The 20,401-nt window shown below is 40.3% G+C and overlaps 1 protein-coding gene across 5 annotated transcripts in view; it reads right to left on the reverse strand.

The window, feature by feature from the left end:
- TAF1 (TATA-box binding protein associated factor 1) overlaps positions 1-20,401 on the reverse strand; it is a 104,932-nt gene that overhangs the window by 43,922 nt on the left and 40,609 nt on the right. For all 5 annotated transcript variants that reach the window (XM_060183254.1, XM_060183253.1, XM_060183256.1 and 2 more), the window contains exons 17-25: positions 17,601-17,731; positions 16,900-16,980; positions 14,673-14,822; positions 14,395-14,514; positions 14,006-14,181; positions 11,089-11,267; positions 6,881-7,094; positions 5,187-5,352; positions 3,412-3,623 (exon numbers count right to left, since the gene is read on the reverse strand). In XM_060183254.1, the coding sequence (XP_060039237.1) occupies positions 3,412-3,623; positions 5,187-5,352; positions 6,881-7,094; positions 11,089-11,267; positions 14,006-14,181; positions 14,395-14,514; positions 14,673-14,822; positions 16,900-16,980; positions 17,601-17,731 (1,429 nt within the window). The remainder of the gene's footprint in view (positions 1-3,411; positions 3,624-5,186; positions 5,353-6,880; positions 7,095-11,088; positions 11,268-14,005; positions 14,182-14,394; positions 14,515-14,672; positions 14,823-16,899; positions 16,981-17,600; positions 17,732-20,401) is intronic.

Consider the following 20,401-nt stretch of genomic DNA (forward strand, 5'->3'; position numbering starts at 1 on the left):
AGGGAGACAGACAGAGAGACACCTGAAGACCTACTTCACTGCTTGTGAAGCGTCCCTCCTGCAGGTGGGGAGAGGAGGCTTAAACTGGGCCCTTGTGCATGGTGATGTGTGTGCTATAACCTGGTGCACCACCACCTTTTCCCATTAAATTAAATTAGTTTTACCAGAGCATTGCTCAGTTCTGATTTATAGTGGTGCTGGGGGAAAATTTTTAAGTTTTATTTTAATCTTCAATAAGTCAGAATTTGAAGTTAAAAAATGATTAGGAATAAGGCAAGAACACCCACTATCACCATTACTACTGGATGATATTAAAAGTCATGGGGGTGTTCTATGAGATAGCTTACCAAGCAAAGCACACATTTTATCTTGTATAAGGTTTCAGGTTTAAGACCCCAGGTACAATATGAGAGCCCTTGCACAAGAGAACTAAGGAAGCTTCTGAGTGGTGAAGTAGAATTGTAGAAGTAGAGCTGTCCCCCTCTCCCTCGCTCCCTACCCCACCAGGGTTATCCTTGAGGTTCGGTACCTGCATAACAAATCTACCACTCACAGCGACTATTTATTTTTCCTTCCTTTTTTTTTTTTTTTGTTTTCGATAGAAATTGAGAGGGAAGGATGAGATAAAGAGGGATAAAGAAAGGCATCTGCAGGCCAGCTTCATCATTCATGAAGCTTCCCACCTGCTGGTGGGGACTGGGCCTTGAACCCGGGCCCTTATGCATGGTAACTGGGTATGCTACCATCCAGCCCTTCTTTCCCTATCTCTAAAAAAACAAAAACAAAAACAAAAAAAGTTTGCTGGGAGCATTGGAACCATACAGGCACCAGGCACCAAGCCCCAGAGAAACTCTGGCAGCTAAAATTAATAGATACCTCTCATAGGAAGATAATCTGTGCTCATGTAATAATAACTGCCTTATAAATCACAACTTCCCCCAATAGAGTGAAGAGTCCTAGCCAAAGCAATTAAACAAGAGAAAAGAAAGAAAAGTCAATCCAAATGGGGAAGGAAGAAAATCCAAAAGGCTCTACAAAAATTAAAAATAACTCCAGGTTCTGATACATGAAGATAGAAAGGACCAAAGGTGGAGTTAAGACTGTTTTGCAGGTTCAATCCCCAGTACCACCGTAAGCCAGAACTGAGCAGTGCTCTGGTCTTTCTCTCTGTATCTCTCTCTTCCTTTCATAGTAAAATAAATTTAAAAAATTTTTAAATCCCATACAATTATTGCAAACATTGCTAAATTAAATCAACAAGGATAGAAAACTACATAAAATGCAATAAAAATGTATGTCTGGTTGAATTCATGCCAACATAGACATTAAAATGAATAATGGTAATGTGCAGTGGATAAACTGTTAGAATCAAGTTCAGTCACTGGTATCACATGTACCAAAGTTCTCTCTCTGGTTTTCTCTGACTAATAATAAGCCTTTTAAAATTAAAATAAAATAATAATGATATCAATAAATTACAATACTGGGTTTGGTGTATTGCTCCAAAGTAAAGGACTCTGAGGTAGGGGGGAGGGAGGGTCAGGTCTTGGAACATGATATCAGAGGACCTAGAGGAGGTTGAATTGTTATGTGGAAAACAGAGAAATAGTACACATGTACAAACTACTGTATTTTATTAATGACTGTAAATCATTAATCTGTCCAATTAAAAAAAAGTTTTAAAAATAAATTAAAATACATTAAGTTTGCAAAGGAAAAATTCCAAAATCCACAGCAAAGCTCAAACAGGGAGAAGGAAGTCCTAGCCAGCCAGTTAATACAGAATGCAAGAATTATAAAAACTGGGTGGGGTAGATAGCAAAATGGTTATGCAAAGAGTCTCATGCCTGAGGCTCCAAAATCCCAGGCTTAATCTCCCACAGCACCATAAAACAGAGCTGAGCAGTGCTTTGGTAAAATGAATAAATAAAAATACATATTCTCTCCTCCTCTTCTTCCTTCTTCTTCTCTCTCTCTGTCTCTCTCTCTCTGTCTTGGGGCCTGGCAGTGACACCTTGAATTAAATAAATAAAAATACATATTCTCTCCTCCTCCTCCTCCCCCCTCCTCCCCCTCCTCCTCTTCCTCCTCCTCCTCTTCCTCTATGAGTAGCAGGGTTCAGGCCCCTGGCCACCACATGGGAGCATCATGCAAAGGGCAAATTTCATGTGATAGAACAGTGTTGTGATATCTCTCTTCTTTCTCACAAAAAACAACAAACAAAAACACCTTGCAGCAAAGAAGAAAGGAAGTTAGGGAGTGCTTCATTAATTTTAAACCTTCCATTTCAGTGGTCTGGAGGTAGTGCAGTGGATAATAAGGCATTGGACTCTCAAGCATGAGGTCCTGAGTTCAATCCCGGGCAGCACATGTACCAGAGTGATGTCTGGTTCTTTTTCTCTCTCCTATCATTTCTCATGAATAAATTTTTTAAAAATCTTTAAAAAAAAAAAACCTTCCATTTCATTTTTTTTCTGATGTCACGAGACAAGTAGTATAGGCATAGTTTACAAGTCTCTTTAATCTTTTTTATTACAAGAATATGCTGATGTTAGGGACCTTACAAATAATATGAGTGCTCAGAAAAAGAATAAAGGGAACGGGGAGTCAGGCAGTAACGCAGTGGGTTAAGCGCAAGTGGCACAAAGCTCAAGGACTGGCATAAGGATGCCGGTTCTAGCCCCGGCTCCCCGCCTGCAGTGAAGCAGGTCTGGAGGTGTCTATCTTTCTCTCCTCTGTCTTCCCCTCCTCTCTCCATTTCTCTCTGTCCTATCCAACAATGACAACATCAATAACAACAATAACACAACAAGGGCAACAAAAGGGAATAAATATTTTTTTAAAAAAGAATAAAGGGAACATCTATTATATGTCAGGAACAGTATTACACTTGACATGGTAGCACTCATTTTAACTTCATAACTATCCTGGTGAATGTGGTCCTGTTTCGTAAATAACAGAGACTCAAAAAAGTTAGACAACTTGTCCAAGGGCAACAGTGGAACCTAATGAGTGGTCTTTTTTTAACTATATATATTTTTTGTTTAGAGACAGAGAGAATTGAGATGGGAGGGGGTTGGTGAGGGAGTGAAAGGAGGAAAGACCTGTGGCACTGTTTCACTCCTCGTGAATCTACTCCCCAAGAATGGGGACTGGAGGCTTAAACCCAGGTCCTTGCCCACTGTGATGTGTGTGTGTGGAACCAGCACCACCACCTGGTCCTGCTAACGAGTGCTTTATAACAGAATATAATAATTCCATTAACAGTAACAATTACCGAGAAAAATTCCCCCAAGTTTATATACCCATAGTTTCACTTCACGGAACAATCACATCATCTCCCACCAACATTACCAGCAGAACCTCCCACAGAGCTTACTGCCTGCTGTCTCTTACCTCTCTGTCTCTTACCTCTCAATTAGCTGCTTCCCCAAAACAATCTTAGTCCCTTCAACTTTGATAAGTTCTTCATTATCATTGTGAATGACGGTCTTTTCCAACTCCTCCTCCTGTTCCTCTGTCATGGCCACAGGGTTAGAGGGTGGAGCATTTGTTTGATAATAGAGAGGGCAGAATTTGTTTGTTCTCATGTGGCCAATAGCACCACAAGCCCCACATTTCAGCTGCAAAGGAAAAAAAATAACAACATGCCAGAGGTAAGTAGACTACATGATGTTAGTTTTAATAATTACATACAATGGTGGGTAGACAGAATGATAATTATGCAAAGAGACTCTCATGCCTAATGCTCCAAGGTCTCAGATTCAACCCCCCACATCACTATAAACCAGAGCTAAGCAGTGTTCAGATTAAGGGGGGAAAAAAGTTGTGGTGGTAGGGAGTTTAACACAACAGATAGCATTGACTACTCAAATAGGAGGTCCCAAGTTCGATCCTTGACATTATATGGGCCAGAGTGGTGCTCTGGTTCTCTCCTTAATAAATAAAATATAATAACTATATATATTAAATAAATATATACAAGGAAGGAGAGAAACAAAGACTGGCTTAGAACTCTGGCCTAACAGATTTGCTATGCACCTTTCAACCAGAAGCTACTCAACACAGGTGCATGTACAGAAATGACACAAAATAAAATCCAAAGACAGGACATTTTTTAAAAACCCAAATGAAAGAGTTCACATTTCCAATTTTAGTTAATTATGAAAATATTAAATAAGTGAGAAAACTTGTACTCGTGAGATCTCAGGTTCAATTCCTTGCTCTAAATATGCCAGAGGTGAACAGTGAATCAAGTGTGCAAGAAGTCCCGAGTTTAATTTCCAGCACATGTGAGAGTGATGCTCTGATTCTCTCTACTCTTATTTCTCATGAATAGATGAAATAAATATTTGATCTCCTTAATCCCTCTCAATTTCATTCTATACTATCAAATAAATAAATATAAATTTTAAAAGATAATATACAGGAGAGGGTACTAGAAATCTAAGGCTACATTCAGAAATACAGGCAGCCAGCATAGTTATACCCAAAAGGCTCAATAATATCAAATATTCATTTTTTTTTTTTACTTTTTAAAAAATACTTATTTATTCCCTTTTGTTGTCCTTCAAATATCCATTTCTAATTGATAACAACTGAACTCAAATCCAGGTGCAAAATGTGGTGGATCATATTATATACAAGAATGGAACACTTTATTTTATTCTTTTATGAGAGAACAAGAGATAAAGATACAGAGAGTACAAGTAAAGCAATGCTTATCTATCACCCATAAAATTTCACTAATTTTGTCTGCTGTTTTCAAATGGTAGTAGGAACTGAACCCTGGTACTTGTGCATGCAAAGTGCCCATTCTACTGCTGAGCCATCTCCCCAACCACTATAGTCTGTTGCTTCTTTTGATGTATACAACTGTGTGTAGAGGGCTGGGTGGTGGCTCACTTGGTTGAGTACATATGTTACAACTGTGTGTATACATGTGTACACACACACACACACACACACACACACACACGTACTTATATCCGTATGTCAAAAAAAATCCATCAGCACCTATGCCAACGCCTATGAGACATCTCCAATAGATATCAGTCACGCTGCAATGATTATTACACCCAAGTAGCGACACAAATTCCAACTAACTTTTCATGACTTCACCCTTATTGACAATAAGGAGAGGATGCCAAAAGTGTGTTAGTTACGATCATGACAGTCATACTTACTTTTAGGTCAGGGCGCTCTTTCATTTTTTTTGGCTTCTTCTCAGGAGGGCCCTTAAGCTTCTCCTTTTCCTGATTCCGCTTAAGCCTCCTCAGCTGTTCTTGAATCCTTCGCCGTTCTTTTCGCATTTCTTCTCGATGCTGTTCATCAAAAAGGGCAAATTTCCGACTGAAGAGGAAAAAATATCATAGGACTGTAAGTAAACCTTAACCAAGACTGTGCTGATAGCTAAATATAAATAGTTAAGGAACTCATACAGACTAAAATAATTGAGTTAACTGGCATTTCTATCTCCCATACTAGCAAATCTTCAAAAAAATTGTTCAAAAAAACAATTTACAGTGGAACTTGCAAAACAGAAAGTCCTGAGTAATTCTTAAGACTTTTACCAACCAACCAAAATGCAAAAAAACTCAGGAACAAGTGAAAGCATGCCTCTACTTTATAGCGTACTTAGAATTTACTCTATTATTTGGCTCTGTTCAAGCCAAAGATCTAAAGGCAAAATAATTCCAAACTAAAGGTATATTTCTGGGCCAAGAAAGTAGTTTACTTGGATAGTGCAGTTTTGCCACATGTGTAGTCCAGGATCAAGTCTGGCTTCCACTGCATTAAAGGAAGCTTTGGTGCTGTGGTTTCTTTTCTTTTCTTTTTAAAAAATATTTATTTATTTTCCCTTTTATTGCCCTTGTTTTTTTATTCTTGTAGTAGTTATTGTTGTTATTGATGTCGTCATTGTTAGATAGGACAGAGAGAAGTGGAGAGAGGAGGGGAAGACAGGGGAAGAGAAAGATAAGACACCTGAAGACCTACTTCACTGCCTATGAAGCGACTCCCATACAGGTGGGGAGCCAGGGGCTCGAACCAGGATCCTTAAGCTAGTCCTTGCGCTTCGTACCACGTGCACTTAACTCGCTGCTACTGCCCAACTCCCAGTGCTGTGGTTTCTTTCCCTCTCTTCCTCTCTCTGTCTCCAAAAACGGTCAGTACAGAGCAGTGAAGCGCTAGAGATGACCACACAAATAAAATAACACAAGTTTTTTTTTTCAGAGAAGTTTTTTTCTTTTTTTTACTATAATTTTTATTATCTTTATTTTATTTATCAGATAAAGACAGCCAGAAATCAAGAGGGAAAGGGGTGATAGAGAAGGAGAGAGAGACACCAGCAACAATGCTTAAGCACTTGCAAAGATTTCCCCTGCAGGTGGGGACGGGAGGCTTGAACCCAGGTCCTTGCACATTGTAATATGTGCACTTAACCAGGTGTGCCATCAACCAGCCCCCAAATAACACAGATTTCTTTTTTGAAAATACTTATTTATTCCTTTTTGTTGCCCTTGTTGTTTAATTGTTGCTTGTAGTTATTGTTGATGATGATGTCACTGTCATTGGATAGGACAGAGAGAAATGGAGAAAGGAGGGAAAGACAGAGAGGGGGAGAGAAAGATATACACCTGCAGACCTGCTTCACTGCCTGTGAAGCAACTCCCCTGCAAGTTGGGAGCCGGGGACTTGAACCGGGATCCTTACGCCGGTCCTTGCGCTTTGTGCCATGTGCGCTTAACCCACTGCGCTACTGCCCGACTCCCATAACACAGATTTCTAAGGATACCTGTGCAGAACCCTCTTCACTTCGATTCAAGCACCTACCCTCATCCCCACCCTCCACTAGTATCATTTTCTTTGTCAAACTCACATGAATTCCTCATCTTTTGTGGTCCTTATGCGCACATAGGCATCAATGACAGATGGTTTTCGGACTGTCTCACAACGAACATACTCTTTTCCCTCTTCATCTCGAAATGTGCGATAAATCTTGAGACAACGGCCAGTGGCAGAAGAATTAAGGCTAGTCACAGAAGCTGTGTCATCATCTCGGTGATTGTTTCCTGATGCTGCAGAGCCTGCTGCTGTAAGGCAAAAAAGATTTCCATATATTCCCCTCACCATCCAAGTGACCATTTTCCTTGGGATTGAGGGAAGACCTTGGACATGCCACAAAACTATGGTTCTACAGTAAGCAAAATCACCATCAGCCCCCATAATACACTGATCTATCCTTTTCTGATTTCATTATACTACCAAAGTTCAGTAGAGTTTCACTACTTTTTCAGATAGAGGATGGGGTGAGAGAAGAGGTATCATAGTACCAAAGCTTTCTCCAAGGGCAGGGGTAGACAGCATAATGTTTATGCAAAGACTCTCAGGGCTGAGGCTCCAAAGTCCCAGGTTCGATCCCCCAAACCACTGTAAGCCAGAGCTGAGTAATGCTCTGGTATAAAAGAAAAACTTCCTCCAGTGCTTCCTCCCATGTGGCTTGAACCTGGGTTGTATGTGCAGTAAAGTGGTACCCTCCCAGGTGAGATATCTCCCAGGCCTTCCACTCATTTTTGCCACTGGAAATTCAGTAGGGCTTCACACTTGCACAATTCAACTGCTTCCAGACAAATTTCCCCCCCAATTTCAGATAGAAACAGGAAAGGTACCACACCACTTCATTGCTAATTAAACTTCCTCTTGTCCGTGGTGATATCCATGTGGTGACTAAGGTTCAAACCCGTGTCTTTTGCATAAAGTAAAATATACACTCTATCAGGTAAGAGAACAGAAGAAGATAGCAATAGCTGTACCTAATCCTTTAAACAGAGGAAGGCAGTTCAAGCAGGAAGTAGCTGATAGTCACATTAAAGAAAAGCACCCAAGTGTCCGGAGGTTAAAATGGAAACACAGAGTGGTCCGGGAGGTGGCACAATGGACAAAGTGTTGGATTCTCGAGCTGAGCTCCCAAGTTCGATCCCCAGCAGCACATATACCAGAGTGATAACTGGTTTTTTCTCTCTCTCCTCCTACTTTCTCATTAATAAATTTTTAAAAAAATCGTTTTTAAAAAAAGGGAAACACAAGAAACAAGGCCAGAATCATAACATCTTTATGATGCCCTCCGACTTTCAATAAGCAATGGGAAGTACCTAAAATACAGATTTAATTCTGTATGTTAGGGGTGAGATCTGAGATTCTGCATGTATAATAATCTCCCATATATAGATAGATATAAGTACTGTTAGCCCAGGAACACACTGGTGTTAAGACTTTACAAAACAGAACAAAAGTATGCAAAGCTTTTATGAAGAAATTAATGAAAGAATACGAAATGAGATCACTTAAAAGTTTTTTTTTTCTACCAGAGCACTGAGCTCTGGCATATGTTGGTACTGGGGACCTTGGTACTTCAGACATGAGAGCAGTTAAACTTCCTTTTTAAAATTTTTTAATATTTATTTATTTTCTCTTTTGTTGCTCTTTTAGTTATTATTGTTGTTGTTATGGATGTCATCATTGTTGGATAGGACAGAGAGAAATGGGGGGGGAGACAGAGGGGGAGAGAAAGATAGACACCTGCAGACTTGCTTCACTGCCTGTGAAGCGACTCCCCTGCATGTGGGGAGTCGGGGGCTCGAACTGGGATCCTTATGCCAGTCCTTGAGCTTTGTGCCACCTGTGCTTAACCCACTGCACTATCAACCGACTCCCGAAAGCAGTTAAACTTCTATCGTCAGCCTTTATTTATCTTTCTCAGTAACTATATCCAAGTTATCAACTGCTTTATATCTATACCCAAAAGTGCCATGGAGATCTGAAATCCCACACATTCCACCACCATTTTTTTCTATTGTATTTAATAGGACAGAAAGAAATTGAGAGGGGAGAAGGAGATAGACAAGGAGAGGAAAACATAGACATCTGCAGACCTGCTTCACTACTTATGAAGCTTCCCCGTTTGCAGGTAAGAAGTGGGGACTCAAACCTGGGTCCTTGAGCATGGTAATGCATGCACTTAACTGGATATGCCACCATCGAGTCCTCTTATAGTACTGTTGTTTTTAATGAGCCTTTTTTAAATCTTTAATTATGTATTTATTAGATAGAGACAGCCAGAAACTGAGAGGCAGGAAAGATAGAGAAGGAGAGACAGAGACACCTGCAGCCCTGCTTCACCACTTGTGAAGCTTTCCCCCTGCAGGTGGGAACCAGGGGCTTGAACCTGGATCCTTGTGCACTGTAATGCGTGTGCTTATTAACCAGGTGTATCACCACTCAGCCTCCTCACCATTTTTTTTTTTTTTTACCAGAGCACTGCTCAACTCTAGCTTGTGTGGGGGACTGAACTTGTAATTTTGGAGCCTCAGGCATGAGTCTCTGCTTAACCATTATGCTATCTACCCCTGCCCTCCCTTCACCATTCTTAAATATGCTTCTTTTTTTTTAATTTACTATACTTTATCCGATGATAATACCAACTTTTTAAAGAATTTATTTATTTATTTTTATTATTAATGAGAAAAATAGGAGGAGAGAAAGAATCAGATATTACTCTGGTACCTGTGCTGCTAGGGATTGAACTTGGGACCTAATGCATGAGAGCTTAATGCTTTACCCACTGTACCCTCTCTTGGACCACATACACCAACTTTCTATTAAGCCCATAGTAAAATCTTACAGTAACCTTAATTTTTCTCTTCATATCCAATGCTTTATCATTCCCACCCTCAACTTCTGCAGTTTTAGGCTGGTAATTTTAAGCAATTAAGTGTCAAAGATTATTTTAACAATCTTATGAAAGTCATGGATCTTCTACTCAAAAAGGGCACAATTTACATAAAATTTGAGAAGGTTGAAGAACAACCTTTCAAATACATTTTATTTTTTTTTAAAAAAATCTATTAATTTTATTTTTGAGAGAGATGCAGAGAGAGAGAGACACACACAGAGAGATAAACACCAGAGCACTACTCAGCTCTGGCTTATGGTGGTGCGGGGGATTGAACCTGGGACTTAGGAGCCTCAGACATGAAAGTCTGCATAACCATTATGCTATCTCCCCCCCTGCCCAATTTTTAAAAAATTTATTAAGGAGAAAGATAGGAGGAAAGATATAGAACTGGATATCACTCTGTTACATGTGCTGCCGGGGATTGAACTTGGGACCTCATGCTTAAGAATCCAGTGCTTTATGCCTGAGTCCCCAATGACTCAAGTTCAAGCCCCTAGGGGTACTACTATAAGCCAGAGCTGAGCAGTGTTCTGGTTTAAAAAACAAAAACAGGTGGTGGGAATTGTGTGGAGTTGTACCCCTCTTACCCTATGGTTTTGTCAGTGTTTCCTTTTTATAAATAAATAAATAAATAGAGAAAACAACAAAAACTATCAGTAAGCTAAAAACAAAAAAAAAGAATCCAGTGTTTTATCCATTGCGCCACTCAAATGCATTTTATACATTCTGAATAAGAATCTCTTAGGAGTCGGGCTGTAGCACAGCGGATTAAGCGCAGGTGGCGCAAAGCAGAAGCACTGGCATAAGGATCCCGGTTCGAGGCCCGACTCCCCACCTGCAGGGGAGTCGCTTCACAGGTGGTGAAGCAGGTCTGCAGGTGTCTGTCTTTCTCTCCCTCTCTCTGTCTTCCCCTCCTCTCTCCATTTATCTCTGTCCTATCCAACAACAACGACAGCAATGATAACTACAACAATAAAACAACAAGGGCAACAAAAGGGAATAAATAAATAAAATAAAAATAAAACACTGGGGAGGTGACTATACTTAAAAAAAAAAAAAAGAATCTCTTACCCTCCAGAATGAATGCACACAAAGTTCACTTGGCATAGAGCCCTAACAGCCCTGACTGGGTCAAACCTGATATAGACAGGAGCAAGCAATGGATTGGCAGCATCTAGCTCTTCAATTTAAGCCCTAAAGACAAACCTAGAGTCTAGTTCACAATAATCTACCTCACCATCATACTTTTATATATTTAATATCTACTCTGCCTCCAGTTTTGCCTTAATAACTAGTTATTTATATTTTACAATCTTCTCTTTCTAGTCTATCTGTAAAGCCAATATACTTACCCAGTAGCATGCGTTGCAGTTCCTTCCTCTCTTGCTCCTCTCGTTCACGTGAGAGCTGAGAGCTGGTTTTCTTATTCTGCAACATATTCTCAATGTTCTTTCCCATTTCTTCGAAGTCACTATCTTCAGCTGAGCTACTGTCTGTGTCAGTTGACAAGACTTCAGTTGACGATAAAACCCTAAAAGAAAAGAGGGAAAAATGTTAAGACAAGGGGAAATATAGCAGTGTGTAAAGAATGGAAAGAATACAATTTTTAGGGTAGGAAACTGGGAAATAAACCTTTAAAAAAATATGCAGGGGCCGGGTGGTAGCGCACCTGGTTGAGCACATGTTACAATGCACAATGCCCCAGGTTCAAGTCCTCGGTCCCTATCTGCAGGGGGAAAGCTTTGCAAGTGGAGAAGCAGTGTTGCAGGTGTATGTCTCTCTCTCCCTCTCTATCACCCACTTCCCTCTCGATTTCTGTCTATATCTGATAATTAAAAAAATACTCTAAACCCATGTACATCCCCCACACACACACACACACCTATGGACAACTAGTTTTTGATAAGGGGGCACAAAACATCCAATGGAGAAAATGGTGTTTGAAAATTAGGTTGGGGGAGTCGGGTGGTAGCACTGCGGTTAAGTGCAGGCGTGCGAAGCACATGAGCCAGCTCAAGGATCGTGGTTCGAGCCCCCGGCTCCCCACCTGCAGGGGAGTCCTTCACAGGCAGTGAAGCAGGTCTGAAGGTGTCTATCTTTCTCTGCCCGCTCTGTCTTCCCTATCTCTCTCCATTTCTCTCTGTCCTATCTAACAACGACGACATCAATAACTACTACAACAATAAAAATACAAGGGCAACAAAAGGGAAAATTTTAAATAAATAAATAATTAATTAAAAAAAGGAAAATTAGGTTGGAACATGCAGAAGAATGAAAGTGACCACTACATATTACCATGAGCAAAAGTTCAACTCCAAATGGAGCAAAGACATGGAAAAAAGACACAGAAGAAAACATAGGCAGAACACTCCACAATGTTTGCTTTGGGAATACCTTTGAAGAACTGAGTCCAACAAGAAAGAAAACAAAAACAAAAATAAACCAATGGGACCACATCAAACTGGTATGCTTCTGCATGGCAAAAGAACCCACTACCAAAACAGAAAGAGAAACTGAATGGGAAAAGAACTTTACATATCGGGAGTCGGGTGGTAGCGCAGTGAGCTAAGCAGTGGCACGAAACGCAAGGACCAGCGTAAGTATCTGGGTTCGAGCCCCTGGCTCCCCACCTGCAGGGGAGTCGCTTCACAGGGGGTGAAGCGGGTCCGCAGGTGTCTCTTTCTCTCTTCATCTCTGTCTTCCCCACCTCTCTCCATTTCTCTCTGTCCTATCCAACAACGACACCAATAACAACAACAATAACCACAGCAAGAAAACAAGGGCAACAAAAGGGAATACATAAATAAATATTTAAAAAAGAAAAAAAAAACTTAAAAAAAAGAACTTTACATATCATACAGTAGACAAGGGGATAATAATAAAAATATAAACATCTCACAAAACTAGACAAAAACAACAACAAGTTAAAAAATGAGAGAACATGTATAAAATGTTACTAGAGAGTCAGATGACCAACAAGCCACATGAAAAAAATGCTCAAAGTCACTTATTATCAAAGAAAAGCAAAAAAGGCAACAGTGAGATGTCTTTTAACAACTGTAAAAATGGCATACATTAGAAAGGACACAAACAAGAGCTCATACGGATATGGAGGAAAAAAAACACTTCTGCACTGCAGTGGGGATGTAAATTGGCTCAACTCCTATGGAAACAGTTTAGAAGTTCCTCTGAACATCAGAAATATATCTACCACACAACGGAATACTATTCAGCTGCTCAAAATGAAATTTCCTCCTTTTCCATATCTTGGGTGGAACCTGAAGAAACTATGTTGAGTGAGATAAGCTAGAAAGAGAAGGGCCAGGTGGTGGCACACCTGGTTAAGCACACGCATTACAGTGCACAGTGGTCCAGGTTCAAGCCCCTGGTTCCATCCTGCAGGGGGAAAGCTTTACAAGTGGTAAGGCAGGGCTGCAGGTGTCTCCTGTCTCTTTCCCTCTCTGTATCCCCTCCCCTCCCAATTTCTGTCTCTATCCAATAAAAGTAAATAAATTAATTAATCTTTTAAATATTTATTCCCTTTTGTTGCCCTTATTGTTTTACTGTAGTTACTATTGTTGTAGTCGTTGTTGGATAGGAGAGAGAAATGGAGAGAGGAGGGGAAGACAGAGGGGGAGAGAAAGATAGACACCTGCAGACCTCCTTCACCACTTGTGAAGCGACTCCCCGGAGGTGGGGAGCCGGGGGCTCAAACCGGGATCCTTATACCAGTCCTTGTGCTTTTTGCCACCTGCACTTAACCCACTGCGCTACCGCCCAACTCCCATAAATAAAATATTTTAGAAAGAAAAAAGGAGGAGGAATACTGGATGATCTGGAGCCAGATGATGGCATACCAGGTTGAGCACACATCTCACAATGAGCAAGGACCCAGGTTCAAGCCCCTGGTCTCCAACTGCAGGGGGAAAGCTTCACAAGTGGTGAAGTAGTGCTGCAGGTGACTCTCTGTCTCTTTCTCCCTATCTCTCCCTTCCTCTCAATTTCTGGCTGTCTCTATCCAATAAATACATTAAAAGATAAAAAATAGTAGATGATCTCACTTATAGGCAGTACTTAAGCAAGACAAGAAAAGATAAACATAGGGTAAAACTTAGACCAGCTAAGGCATATTGCAGCAAAGCAAAAGACACTGGGCCAAGGAAGATAGGGGTGGAGAAGAGGGTATTAGGTACCCAGTGTGCATTGGTGATGAGAGACTTAGGTTGTTAGTGAAAGTCATTTCAGCACGGATTTCCCAAGATAACATACTTGTTCTGTAGATCAAAGATACGCTGACATTCTTCTTTGTATCGCTCTTGATGCTCAGCCACAGAAAACCTTGATCCACGGGCAAATTTGCTCATGGGCCCCTCTCCAGAGCGGGCCTGTTCTGTTGACATTGTACGTACCACATCAATCACTTCCCAGCGGGACAATTTTTTAATCTACAAGACATATATACCAGGACACAATTCATTCATGGAACTTAAAGGAAAAACTACCCCGCCTACAGTGGAGAAGCTAAACAGTGCTGCAGGTGCCTCTTTCTCTCTCCTTTTAAAAAAATTATTTTATTTATTCATGTTATTTTTAATTTATTCATTTTTTAATGAGGCAGAGAGAATAGATCGCTTCTAGCCCCTATGAGCCATAATCACCTCTTCTTCAGGCACACCAAATTTACGTAGAAGTTGCTTGGCATTTTTCAGTGAAAGACGACGAAGATCTGCATCTGTTCCTGTCACCGTCTTCTTCACTGGCTGAGGCTCCTTATCATCCTACATAAAACAAAACAAGAATCCTAGTAAGCTAAATTCTTATAGTAAGAATATAAATCATTCAACTGTTTTCTAGATCCTCCATCCCATTCATTAGCACTCCTTAATCCTCAGTATCCACTCTATTTATTACTACCTAGAAATTCAGACAGTCTCACCTTCTGTTGTGTTGGTTTGTTTGGAATCTTCACATAGGAGAACCCTTCACCACATCCTGTGGGATCTGCTACCCCAGTTACCTCCAAGAGACATTTGCCCTTCATGGCAGCAATGAAGGCCCTTGTAGTGTTCCAAGGAGCAGTTCGAACCTAAGGTAAAGAAAAAGATTCTAAGGGCTGTGGAAATATTTGTTCTATGTCTACCTACACTTGTAGGGCTAGGATACTTAAAAAAATGTACAATTTGATGCTTTCTCAGTCTGTTGACAAAAATTAGGAACGAGGAGAGAGCATAAAAGTTATGCAAAATACTTTTATGCCTTGACCCTTTGAGGTCCCAGGTTCAATCCCCAGTACCACCATAAGCCAGAGCTGAGCAGTGTTCTGTTCAGTCTCTTTCTATATATCATTCTTTCTGTATCTCTTTCACTAAAATGAAAATATTTGTTTAAAAAGAATAATAATGATAAACAAATGCTCAGTACTCAGTTTGCTGTTATGTTTTCCGATGGTACTTGAATCTTGATATTAAATAAAGGTCAACATTTCAGTCAGGATCAAGAGGAATATGCAGAGCAAGTGATATTAACTCCATAACCCTTTGGCTTATTAGACTGATGATTACATTTGAGTGTCCACTTGCTAAAAGGGACTCTTTAGAATGACCTATATATTATGAAAATTAGGTAAATATCACTCCATCTACAATGCACTACCCCAATTACAGCAATACTTCTATACCATTCTAGCTATACTACTTTGATCAAAAAGCTATGTCCTAGCTGTTTCCACAAAATAATCAGGGAAAATACAGATGAGCAACCAAGGGTTTACCTTTAGTGATTATAGATTTCCTATATAACTGGAATCATACTGCATGGACTTTTTAATTTTAGAATTGTGCTAAACATTAATTTTACTGCCTTAATTTTTAAGTACATATTTCAGTGAAGTTAACTGTATTCACACTGTTAGGAAGCAGGAGAAAGAAACTTCAAAGGGGCACAAACAAATTTTGGGAGGGGGCAGGGTTGGATAGCGTAACAGTTATGTAGACAGACTCATGCCTGAGGCTCCGAAATCATGGGTTCAATCCCCTGAACCACCATAAGCCACAGCTAAGCAGTGCTCTGGTAAGAAAGAAAGAGAGAAAGAAAGAAAAAGAAGGAAGGAAGGAAGGAAGGAAGGAAGGAAGGGAGGAAAGAGATAGAGAAAGAGAGAGAAAGACAGACAGAAAGAAAGAAAGAAAGAAAGAAAGAAAGAAAGAAAGAAAGAAAGGAAGAAAGAAAGGGAGAGAGGGAGAGAGAGGGAGGGAGAGAGGGTGGAAGGAAGGGAGGGGAAGGAAAGAAGAAAGGGAGGGAGAAAGGGAGGGGGAGGGAGGAAGGGAGGGAGGGAGGGAGAGAAAGAGAAAGAAGGGAGGAAAGAAAGAAAGGAAGGAAGGAAGGAAAGAAAGAAAAGAAAAGAAAAGAAAAGAAAAGAAAAGAAAAGAAAAGAAAAGAAAAGAAAAGAAAAGAAAAGAAGAGGAAATTTTGGGAGGTAGGGCCAGGAGATAACTCATTACTCAGTAGAGCACAAAATCATGAGGGAGAAGCTAAATTTGAACCCCCTGGGTGAACCTGCACAGGGGAAGCTTCATAAGACATGGAGTAATACTGCAATGTCTCTCCTCCCTCCCTCTCTAGTCTCTCACCCTCTATATTGAGGGGATAAAAAAACTCTTCCAGGGAGAGTAGAGGAATCATGCAGGCACAGAACCCCAGCAATAACACTGGTGACCCCCCCAAAAAAAAAAAACGAAGAGAAAAGAAACTTTGAAGCAACAGATACACTCCTTATCTTGTGGGGATTTCACTAGTATATACATACATCAAAATATAACAGTATACTTTAATTTTTTATATTTATTTATTTGCTTTTGTTGCCCTTGTTGTTTTATTGTTGTAGTTATTATTGATGTTATTGTTGTTGGATAGGACAGAGAGAAATGGAGAGAGGAGGGGAAGACAGAGAGGGGGAGAGAAAGATACTTGCAGACCTGTTTCACTGCCTGTGAAGCGACTCCCCTGCAGGTGGGGAGCTGGGGGCTCAAACCGGGATCCTTACACCCGTCCTTGTGCTTTGTGCCACGTGCGCTTAACCCGCTGCACTACTTCCCGACTCCCTGTAAATCTGTTTTTAAAAAGGGATAAACTGAAAGCACTAATAAAAAAATAGTGTAAAGCCTTACCTCATCATCAATCTTCATCTGAAAATCTTCCTCATTTTCTTCTTCTGGAGCAAAAAAGGACTTCTCACCATAGCCTGCATCCTGGAAAATAGATTAATACATAAATCAATAAGTTTAGTAATAATGAGCCCAAGTTTCTCTGAATACCAGAAACAAAATATCAAAACACATTTTACATAAAGAATGGATTCTGCAAAGTCTTCAATGTATCTATCATCACATTTCAAGGGACTTATTCCATTGATACACGGATAGTTAAAAGACTCTTCCTTCTGAAGTCATACATTAAATAGGTGGAACAGAATTGTGCTAGTACCCCAGCTAACTCCTCATAAGGATACTATACTTCTCTACACCAGAGGCAGCACGGTGCTCATCAACTATCCTGCCTGGGATGCTGTGGGAGACAAAAGTTTTATCCCTGATTATAGGTATGCCTTGTAAAGAACAGAACTTAAAAACAGCAGCCAAGTGAATAAGCAATTGTGTTCAAAGCAAAACAGTTTGTCTTAAGTCCCTCAGTAAGCCTTATCACTGACCAATGGCTATACAGCAGAGTTCTCCCAAGAACTGACTTATACTAAGTTCCTCATCTTGTTTGGCTGTTTTACTAACTAGTAATAATCTAGTACCCATCATTTCTAATTTCTTTCTGAAAAAAATCGAGAAGCACAGGCAGTGTCTAAGAAGATTGTGTTCACCTTCAGGCGCTGTTCTGCAGCTATCATGCTGTAATAAGCACAGCACTGCTCTGGAGACACCATAGCTCTGATCTCCTCTTCGGTTGGTAAACGAAAATCAGACTTCAGCACCCACCAGTTTGAATCCATCCCTAGAAAAGATACAGAATGTTCACAAGACTATTAAAAATTTCAAAGACTGAATTCTACTGGCAGCAACAAGGACAACGAACCAGGATTAAACCAGGCAATGTCCTAGAAAGTAACAGGTCTAGCCAGCCATACATTGTTGGTTTGACTGTCGGGCCTGGAAAACTCCTGCTACTAGGTTTCCTGTATCTCCTATAAAATACCCACAATCACATTAAATTTCAATGTGAATTCAATTTGATTGAAAATAAAAAAGCAATCAGACCCCACGCATCTAAAAGATTTTCTCCCCTCTATTTTTTCCCTCCTTTTCTTTTTTGATATTAGGATAGGGTTATTGCTAGGCCTTCACTGTTCCCAGCTGCCAGGGTCCCTCCCCCTTTTTTTTGCTAATAAAATTGAAGTATTTTCAGTTTCTTTTTCTTTTTTTTTAACTTATTTTAATTTATTTTTTATTTAAGAAAGGAGACATTAACAAAACCATAGGATAGGAGGGGTACAACTCCACACAATTCCCACCTTTTTAAAAATAGGGGTAGAGAGACATCTAAAGGGGAGGGACTGGGGGCTTGAACCTGGTTCCATGTACATAGTAACATATACATTCAATCAGGGATATTACTGCCCAAGGCACCATCCTTAGAAGATTTTTTACTTCTTCCTTTTGATGGCTAACTTTCTTTGGGGGGGATGGGGAGAATGTAACTTTATTGAGAAAAGGCACCCACCAAAGACAGAATGTAGGCCAGATCATGTAAAACGAGAAAAAGCCTGACTCCAAGCTCCACAAGGTATAGAAAGTGTATCAGTTGAAAGTTAAGAAAAAAGAAGAGCAGCAGATCACTTTCTCTCCTCTCCACTCCTCTCCCAGATCAACTAGGAATACCAAAGGAGACCACCCGGGACCGAAACTAGACAGGACTAGAATGACCACATGAACCCAGTAAATCACCCGTGAGTACAAACACATGTGGCTGGTGACAGAGAGGAGAGAGGGGCCTAAGGAGAGATTAAGTGACTGCTAACAGTTCAGCAGTTTATCAGTGGAGACACCACCTCCAGTCTGCTCCACCAACAAGGGGACAGCTTAAGGGAGGAGAGGACTCCCCAGAGACTCACCAAGTGCAACTCTGAGTCTCCATTGCTACTACCCTCAGAATCTGGAGCAGCGACAGGGAGGGACACCAGGGGACAGAGATATAACCAGGAATCTCAGGAGAAGACCTATACCTCCGTGGCATAGCTGAGGGGCTGTGAAAGTCTCTTTGCATAACCACTAGATTATCTCTGCCATACCCTGCTTTATCTCTTGGTCAGGAGTCAGTGATTAAACTGAAGCCTATTGATAGTTTAAAAGCCCTCAGGCTCCCATAGCCTACAGGGAAGAAAAAAAAAAGGAGGCTTTTAAATCACTGAGCTCCAACTCAGAGATTAAAATACTATTGAAACAACTGTTAACTTCCGCCACTGTGAACCTTTTAATTAACTTACTTAGACACAAGTCAATCCAGGCAATAGTGATCAACAATTTGAAAAGTACTGATAAAGGAAACTCATAACATAATATATAAAATGGTTAAAACAACAAGAAAAAATATTGGAGAATCCAACCAGGACAAGAGTCCAGCTGAAAGTCCTCCAGAGGGTGAAGCACAAAATAACGAGCTCAACATCCAAACATTAGCTAAGGAAATAATAACACGAGTGAGTAAAGAATTTGAAAAAATTGTAATCAGAAATGCAGGAACAACAAATGAGAATATGGAAGAAAATACTAATTACCTCATGGTTGTTAGTTAAAAGCTAAAATCACTGAGCAAAGAATGCAACTAGCTGGGAGTCGGGCTGTAGTGCAGCGGGTTAAGCGCAGGTGGCGCAAAGCACAAGGACCGACATAAGGATCCCGGTTCGAACCCCGGCTCCCCACCTGCAGGGGAGTCGCTTCACAGGCGGTGAAGCAGATCTGCAGGTGTCTATCTTTCTCTCCTCCTCTCTGTCTTCCCCTCCTCTCTCCATTTCTCTCTGTCCTATCCAACAACGACAACAACAATAATAACTACAACAATAAAACAACAATGGCAACAAAAGAGAATAAATAAATAAATTAAATAAATTTAAAAAAAAAGAATGCAACTAGCTGAACAAGCTAAAACAGTATCAGAGCAGGGCAACAAAATAGATGAACTCCAGAAAACAGTAGAGGGCAGAGAGAATAGAATCTATGAAGCTGAAGACAGAATTAGCAAGATTGAGGATGAATTAGAGACAACTAAAAAAGAAGTAAGAGATCTCAAAAAGAGATTAAGAAATGCTGAAAACAACAACAGAGTCTTATGGCATGACTTCAAAATAAACAATATACGCATTATTGGCATACCAGAGGAAGAAAAAGAAGGAGAGGAAGAAAGCATTCTCCAGGCCATAATAGCTGAAAATTTCTCTAGTCTAAACAACATCAAAGACATAAAGATTCAAGAAGCTCAGAGGGTCCCAATCAGAATTAACCCAGACCTAAAGACACCAAGACATATCATACTTAGAATGGAAAGGAATAAGGATAAAGAAAGGATCCTGAAGGCTGCAAGAGAAAAACAAAGAGTCACCTACAAAGGACAACCCATAAGATTAGCAGCAGACTTCTCCATACAAACACTACAGGCCAGAAGAGAATG

This window comes from Erinaceus europaeus, chromosome X, assembly GCF_950295315.1.
Source record: "Erinaceus europaeus chromosome X, mEriEur2.1, whole genome shotgun sequence".
Lineage (NCBI taxonomy): Eukaryota > Metazoa > Chordata > Mammalia > Eulipotyphla > Erinaceidae > Erinaceus > Erinaceus europaeus.